This window comes from Nelumbo nucifera, chromosome 2, assembly GCF_055504915.1.
Source record: "Nelumbo nucifera cultivar China Antique chromosome 2, China Antique-T2T, whole genome shotgun sequence".
Taxonomy (NCBI): Eukaryota; Viridiplantae; Streptophyta; class Magnoliopsida; order Proteales; family Nelumbonaceae; genus Nelumbo; species Nelumbo nucifera.
This window is the reverse complement of record NC_142650.1, coordinates 78,172,106-78,180,846: the sequence shown is the minus strand read 5'-3', so window position 1 is coordinate 78,180,846 and position 8,741 is coordinate 78,172,106. Positions and strand designations below refer to the sequence as shown.

At 43.0% G+C, this 8,741-nt stretch overlaps 1 protein-coding gene across 4 annotated transcripts; it reads right to left on the bottom strand.

Annotated features, from left to right (window-relative positions):
* Window positions 1–797: 797 nt before the first annotated feature.
* Window positions 798–4,277, bottom strand: LOC104589666 (uncharacterized). 4 transcript variants are annotated; one of them, XM_088898945.1, is made up of 3 exons: window positions 2,244–4,277; window positions 2,063–2,137; window positions 798–1,983 (listed from the first exon to the last, which is right to left on the bottom strand). In XM_088898945.1, the coding sequence occupies exons 1-3, from the start codon at window positions 2,706–2,708 to the stop codon at window positions 1,873–1,875; spliced, it is 651 nt and encodes a 216-aa protein (XP_088755071.1). In that variant the 5' UTR covers window positions 2,709–4,277; the 3' UTR covers window positions 798–1,872. The 4 variants fall into 4 exon arrangements, with proteins under 4 accessions (XP_088755071.1, XP_088755070.1, XP_010246363.1 ...); XM_088898944.1 differs by having other exon boundaries at window positions 2,235–4,276; XM_010248061.3 differs by having other exon boundaries at window positions 2,063–2,152; window positions 2,244–4,276.
* Between the last annotated feature and the right edge of the window lie 4,464 nt (window positions 4,278–8,741).

Here is an 8,741-nt window from a genome sequence, read left to right as displayed (position 1 = left end):
TAGTTATCTACGCTATGACTAGATCCTGACAGTATCGCCCACAAAGATTATCAGTGTCTCAAGGTGCGATGACATTCGTCCCTTGCATGGGTAAAGAGCTACATCTTCCTATGAAGTGGCTCGATTTCCTTTCCTATGCACGTGCTAATTATTTGCATTATGAGATAACCCTTTAGCACTCGATGATATTTCGGAATTGAAGCAACACTTGATTCCTTTTTCTCAAGTAGTCTGTGATTAAAGACCAATGATACTCACAATGGTACTCGATTACGATTAAAGTCCAGAACACTTACAGAGGTATTTGTTTGCGATAAAATTCACAAATCACCTGACTTTGATTGTTTGGATTTTATTTGACACTTGCACTAATATAAGTTGCAATAGAAATTTGTAGAACATGTGACATTGGATACTCGCGCCATGTTTCTCGGCACTTGCGTTGAGTCCTCAACCCGAAAAATGCACACAGTATGTTTTACCAACTACATGCATAGCAATGATGCTCAGTCATAACTTCGATTCAAATTCTATGTCACGACTAATATGCGATGAAGACTTATTCCAAACTCGAAATTCCTTGATATGCGATGAAGTTCTCTTGGATGTTGTTGCGAAGCCTCTTTCATAACAGATAACACTTAAGATCTAAGGTAATGGGAAAACCTTCCTCTATGATTGAGATCGGTATGCACCAGAGCTTGAGTGTAACGTGCCAAGGACGGTAGCCCGTTGGCATTGCAATAAAGACGCTAACACGCAAATTAGTCAAAAGTACTTGGGGGACACAATCGACACCAGCATAAGACAAGGATTATATATTTCTTCTTTCCCTTACAAAATCTCCAATGATTTAGAGAATGAATAATTTCAGATGTTCACATGGCGGACCAATTTTTCCTCATGTTGTCTATATTCTCTACACCCTGTTCCCGCTCTTCGAAGTCCATCAAATCCTTCGCCTCCGCTTCGTACTCGGGCACTATCTTCCTCTGGCGTCGAGACTCCTCCATGAGGGCTTCTAGCTTCTCAATAGCCTTTGAGAGACTGGGCTTGATCACTTTAAGACGAAGGCGCACATCCTTCAGTGACCGACCAAAAACAGATGGCGATCCTTTGAGACCGGCCTTATAGAATACATGGGCCAACATGATGACCCATTCCTTAATCTGTCCCATTTGAAAGCCTATGATAGAGGACTCATAGGTTTTCAACCATGGAGAAATTTCTAACCATGAGAGCTCGTTGCTAGGCTGGTTCATAATGCAATCCATCATTGCGGCAATAGTGTTCAGAGCCGGCCCCACAACCACCGAAGGAAGGGCAGCAGAGGGCAACATGGATGCAAATTTCGCCACCGAACATGATACAGGGTACTTGTCATATGTACGAAGACCCTAGATGCAGATGGGATCTACGGTCTCATAACCCAGAGGAGCGATGTCATTTTTGACAAGGTACTCCTTCAACTCCCCCCGGACCAATGCGAGTTCCTCCTCGTAAGACAGTGCCTTGGACGGTGAAACCGATTCAAAGTCCACGGCTTCACCTTCAAGTTGGACCCCTGGGCCAATGGGAACATTGAACTCGACAGAATTAACAGTCATAACCCTTGCATCACGATGAACTTTCGGCACTATTGTCTCAGGCGGTGCTTCAGTCAGCATCGTGGCCGTAATAGGCTCCTGTATCTTAGTGGTAGCATGCTATAACCCCGAAACTGGCGGTTTAGCTGCGTCATTGGTTGACGGGCCTTCTAGGGTAGCTTCTGCCTCAGGGACCAGTTCAGTACACACCTCCTCTAGCACCTCCGCAGGGGTTTCTCCTTCTCGTGCAACGGCAATTGGAGTGCTGCCATCGATGCCAACACTTTCAACAGCCTCCCAACCCTGACTGAGGGGCTTGCAATGACTGCAATTCTCGCACCAGTCGCCTGATATTAGGTGATATTGGTTTGGTAGAAGGATCCACCTCAAAGGGCATCTGCGATGAAAAGCACAAACAATCAGTACCCAACTTATTCGCAATGCAGAACTAATACACACGGTAACGCTACACATACCTTTTCACCCACAACGTCCTCGCAAGGGACCTTTGGGGCCTCCACACCAGGCTGTGGGCTTTCTGATTCCACATGCTTCAGAACAAAAGACTGTAAGCAAATTAGTAACAAGAGCAAAACAAAACTAATCGCAATCAGAATGGTGTAAATATATCAGAGAATAACTTCTTACTAGATCAACCTTTTCAAGCTCCCTCCTCCGAGGACGAGGAGCCATCTTCTTCATAGGTCCGCCTGAGACATGGGCGGAAGTAACCTTCTCAGCAGGAATGGGCATTGCTGATTGCGTCGACTCTGTATCAGGCACGCTCCTCGCTTCAGGTATTTGGGTAGGAGGCTCTAGCCTGCCCTCCTCTCGACCTAGAGGCTGTGAACGCATGCCTGTATTGTCCCCAACTCTGGATGATGCTACATCTGATGTGGGGGACCGTGGCACAATGGGCACAGGTGGATCAGCAATGCGATGTACCCTCGCCAACCTAGGTTTCTTCCTCAGCAGTGAGGCGCTTCCCCTTTCAAAGTACACCGATGAATTCACCCTTCGGCAAGCTAGGCAGGGGACTAGTTGGCCTCTGCTCTTGATCTGCGGCATGACCCTCGGGGAGGCCATGATGTGATGTGGACAGGGATCTGATCCCATGAACATCTATAATCCCCCAAACAAGGCACAAAGGTAGGCAAATTGATGGGACTTGCAGCTCGGGACCCTCATGTATCCCACGATTGGAAATCGGGAAGTCCTAGGGAAGGCTAGGCAATGTTGACGGGTCTAGAAGATATCTTCACCCGTGGAACGTAGAAATTGGCCACCGAGATTATCATACCCAAACTGGCGCAGATCAGGGCGATAGGCTGTGACTTGAGCTTTACTAATACGATCTATGTACGCGATCACACCAGGCCACAGGATGAGGCGCACCATGCCTGAGACGGGATGTGTCATCTCCACAACGCCTTGTTGGTCATCGTCCTCAGGAACATTAATGCCAACACAAAACGGCATGGCATGCCGAACACAGCGGATGTATGGTCTTCACACAAAACCTTCAGTAGATGACAACTTTAATTCAACCTCGTTAATCTGAAAATTGTTGTGCCTTGTTGCAAGAAGCCAATGCTTTCCACGACAAACCCCCAATGTTTGGTCTTCAGTGTCATCCCCGTTCAAAGTTGTGATGCTAACTCGCATTGGAGAAAGAGCACGAGGTGTCACACTGAGCTCTAGACGCTTGCATATGGACATGAACAGGAAAGGGACAAAGACGTAGCTGATATGTCTCTTGAGACTCGGGTCCATTATCTACTGAATAGTGTCGTCTATCTATTCGAACAAATTATCCCAAAAAACATCGACCCGAGTGGAAGCTAATGGCCTCCGACAACCATCATAGTAATAGGAACTGTAGGGAGGCCGTAGTCAGGTAATCCCAAAAAATGGAAACGGGATGCTATGTACAGGATAAAGGTGGCAAGGTGACACTGGCCCTCACCCTCGCACACCATTACATCTCCCCTACCATTGGACTCAAACTAGTAGGTGATCCATGCTTAGAGAGGCATTTTACCTCGGGTAGTTGATTGGTCAATTTGGGACTTGAACACTGCAATATCTGCTAATAACTCTTCATAGAGACCCGATAGATTAGCAAGGAGAGGCTCGGGAAATTGCGGATGGTGGTTAGACATCGCCCCACCAACGGGTAATGCCAATAAGGTGACAACATCTTCAACGGTGATCGTGAACTCACCGACTGTGGCCACAAACGTGTGAGTACGACAGCACTAGTGATCCAGGAGGGATTTCACGTATTTTAGCCCCTCTTTACTAGGGAGGTCCATGAAGCGGTCCACAAAGCACAGGAGACCGGAATCCCACAAAAGACAGCAGTAGATAGGGTTCTCTAAAATGTAACACGCCCAACCAGAATAACTATTGAGTGATTTGGAGCTATTTGCCCTGGGCTCTTGGCATTTAAACGACACCGACTGACTTAGTCGGTCGTAGAGACACATTAACTCAGAACCCTCGACAACGTCAAATGTGCCACTCTCACCCTTGGCCACCGGCATTGGAGGCCAAAACCCCTTACCACCGTCAACCATCCTGGCTGCCTCTCATTCAGACAACAACTCTATCGTATCGACTACCTTGACGAAGTCGACAAAAGGGCATTCAGACGTCTTCTGGCGAGGAGCCATTGGTGATAGAGAAGAGAATAGGAAAAGGTATGGACACAAGCTAGAGAAGGAAGAGGTGTCCAGTAAACAATACCACACACAGAAATCAAATAGCCCAAAATTAACAAGTGAGCAAAATAAAATGGTGTGAATGGGTGCACTATCCTTTATAGAAACCCTCTCATGTGTCGGGAATGACAAACGGCGTCGGGGAAGACAAACAAGCATGATTACAGGCCTTTCGTCGATGCTTAATGAAAAAAGCAAAGTATAGATTTACTAAAACACCATTCAAAAGGGCGGGATAAATGGTGCATCGATTTTAAAAGAAGTGTCATGTCAGCAATCGCCATTTTAAAAGGCAGTTATCATATCAAGGCCACACGCACGAATGTGTCGCATTTAGGATGATGCGATGGTTAAGAAAAGTGCTAATGATGGCTGCTATGTCATCAACGCCTGTTTATCTTCTCATCACTCAATGGTAACAACATACGAAAGGCCACCGAGCGCTCAAATATCGATTAACATTGTGCAGACACTGCTTTGACACATAGGGGGCTGAATGCCCACACTTGAACAATGTCGTGTTTTGTCTTTTGATAATTTCCTCCCTATGAATGGGCAGGGGGGCTAAATTGAAGGAAGGTAAGATCCATCATATAGATGGCTGAACCATGCTAGATGGTTGGACGAAATTTTAAAAATTTTTTTCAGCCTTCGAGGAATCGCATTCCCTAGTTTCAGAAAAACTGCATTTTTGTAGGATCGTTCTTGCACCAAACCAGATCAGATTTAAAACCAAAATGAGGGAGATGTATACCTTATATGGATTCCACGGATGTAGCTCTCAGAGTGGTAGTTCACGCCCAAGTTGAATCCTAAAACCAACTTCCACTGAAAATGGCACAGCTTGGAGTGAAGTCGGTTTAGCAACATAGTTTTTAGCAAAATTGTAATCCAACTGTATGGATCGAACAAGGGAGGTGAGCATAACATTTCTCTGAATTTTTCTTGCAAAAATTAGAGTACAACTAATCAAATCAGTCACAAGACTTGGAGATTGAACTAGGGTTTCTAGGCGGCAAGAGTAGTGAGAGAACTAAAAGCAGAGTTACCAGAAGTAGTTCAATCTCCTCTTCTCTTAATCCTTAAGGAACACCTCTCCTAATCGAATTAGGAGGTTTATCCAAATCTTTATAGTCTACCTTCTTCTGTGGGTATACAACCTTGAATAGACTAATCACTCTCTTATAAATAAACATCTCAGGTAAAGAAAAGAGAAATGGGGAAAAATACTATTTTATTTATAGAAGTGGCTGAACTCATGAGATGAGTTGCTCTACGTACCCCTTTGAAAGGGATTAGGTTGGACGTAGTTCAAAATTCATTTTTAATTTTACTTCTCTTTTTTTTTTCTCTTCATATAATAACGATACTGTAAGGGAGATCCAAATCAAAGCCACCATAAGAACAACTCGAATGAGAACCTTAAAATTGAATAGAGAAAGCTATGATCAACAAATTCCACCAATGCACAAAACTCAAAAACTAAGAATCCAAAACTTTGTACCAAAGATGATAGTTAAAAATGTATTTGGGTTACAAGCCCCACCACAAAACATCATTAAAGAAAGAGTTAAACCAAAATATGTTGACAATGTCTTTTCTCAAAAGGAAACCAACATTTGAGACACCCCAAAATTGCTTTGTAAGGTATGTCAAACTATCGTTGTATAGTAGCAGCGTTAGATTTGGTTTGTTTTACCAATCAACTCAATAGATCTGTGCTTCATTTATGAATCTTGTTCCCTCGTGATTTGGATGCATTCTGTGAATCAACATCACGTAAGGCACGCTTGTGCAGGACTTGGGATAAACAAAATCCAGATACAACTATGGGCAACTCCATAGCGAGCTCATAGGGATGATCTTCTGAATGTTGCAGCAATTGGTAATAAGAAGGATGTTGCTCAATATATTCTATGAAGGGCAGATCTCTCTTACTTGTGGCCCAATGTAGTTTTAAGCATCGTTGCAGATCTGCATCCAGCTTTGAGAATTGAATGAAATCCAATTCCACACAACCAATGAAAGGTACTATCTGCTTAATGACAAATTGCCTAAGCACTCTCATAGGAGCATATGAGACTAAACCATACACTCCTGCTAAAGTAATGCTTTGTTTGTGCTCGACATCTAGACGTGGCTAGCTGCATCCCTCTTGCATGTTCAATTGCCAATTAGTAGAGCCTTCTGCCTCTCAACAACCCAAAATGGATGTTTCTGCTGCACGCCATTCCTTACAGGGGTAGTCAAGAAAGGAAGATGATGTGTCAGCCACAGTTATAGTATCTGAAGAGTTCCTTGGTAAGGCCATATTTTCTTAGTTTGTAATAGGGATAAACCTCTCAAAAATTCTAATAACACCATAGGGACAAGGGTCACCTTTGTATAGTTAGGTGAAGTTCCAAATGGATCCAATTATTGCAACACAGTGACCAAGCATGCATGGATTTTGTCACGATTTAGAAGGAACAATAAATGTCCTACCAAGGCTAGAAAAAGTGCATGCCTTTGCCCAACTTTTTCACTTTTTTCGCTATGCGGCATAGGTACTGTGCCACATCATTCGTGTACCCTTGTTTATGCAGAGGAACCAATGCTTCGTCTTCTAACCACATGCAAAGAAAATAAGCCACTTTTTCGAGGGTTGGGCATACTTTGTTATTGCCAAAGCAAAACACCATCTTCTTAGGATTCCAACACTTGAAAGCCGCTTTGAGCAATGGCCAATCTAAATTAACACGGGCCAAACGAATCACGTTCCCCCATGTAAGAGAGCTGAGCAAATCACCCACATTTGGTTTTTTTACCGGCTTTGGGTCATAACCCAGGTGTTATCACCCAATTTTTGCTTTGTCCCTTCACCCTATCTCTTTGTATTCTCTCTTAAACCCCGAAAGCTTAGAAACACAATCAGATTGACTTGACACTCTCTAAAACCTGAAATACCGCCTTTTTGACGCAATCCATAAGAAAAATAAGAACATTGATCAGACACTGTCCCCAGACTTGGAAAACTACAACCTAGTTACACATCACTTTTCATGACTAAACTACAAAGATCCACCATTCATCATGCCAACTTCCTTTTTAATGGCTATAATCTGTGCAATATTCAAATTCCAACTACTCCAAAATCAAATCTAACATATCCATCACCCCAAGATCACTAGGAAACAATCAACTAGCGAATCCCACTACAAATTTATGGCAACCAACCGCAAAAACATCAGGATCCCATTCTGATGAATGATTACCAAGGTTGACCATGTCTTTCTCAGATCAAAACATCCACTTGACTCCTCACCCTATTCCATACCTACCTACCAAATTGTAGCTCGAAATTCCCCCATTTGACCCCTCATCAAGCCTAAATCCTATTCCAACAAATCTCATTAATTAGAGCTTACCATCTGTCATCCCAACTTCATATGACCAATCGGAACTTACCATTGTATTCAGAGACCCAAAAAACTCCACCATGTCAAATTTCATGACCAAACTCCTCCATATGACCGTTGAAAAAGTAAGATTCCAATTTGGACCCTCTCGTTGATTAAATCATAAAGTTAAGACCATGATCTGAACTAAATCTATCAATCTACAACTTTGATCAAATATCCATCACTTCCATTAGATTCAGGATGTTTAAAAATGCCAACCCACCAAATTTCATCCCAAAATTCCCTCATTTGACCTTTCATCAAACAAAGATTCTATTTCAGTAAATCTCGTTGACCCAAACTTGTCAGCCATAGATCTCAATCATCCCGAGCCTACTTGACCATTCAGACATCACCAATATGTTTAGAAACCTAAAAAACCCAGTGTGTCAAATTTCATCACCAGATTCATCCGTTTGACCGTAAAACTAGAAAAAAACCATTTCAACATACTAGATTAAATTGCCATGTCATTTGTCCTAACCTGAAGTCCCAAATGGGTGATGGCTGATGGCAAACCCATTCTTGACCCATTAGAACACTTGGACTAATGAAACAGAGCCTAATAGACCCAAAAAGCTCAAAACCTAAAGATAACCCCACTTAAAACTAAGAAAAGACAAAACCTCATTTAAAAGTTCTTCAAAAATGTTTGGCACGCCCCAAGCTCCCATTGGACACACAAAACACATGAAAGCCACCCCAAAATGAATGAAAATATTCCACCAAATAGGTAAGTTTGACTGGGCATCTATTTTTTTGAAGAATCTTTACCTTTTTTTGTGAAAAATCTCTATTGAATCCGAAGCACTATAACTGAGCGAATTCAGACCAGACCCCCTCCCTTTCTCTATTAATACTGATATAATTTGAGTTCAAAAAGGGGAGAAGGAGGAAACCCAAGAGAGGTACCCAGAAAGAGAGAGAGAGAGAGAGAGAGAGAGAGAGAGAGATGGCAGTTTTCCCAACTTCTGTGATACACCCATTCTATT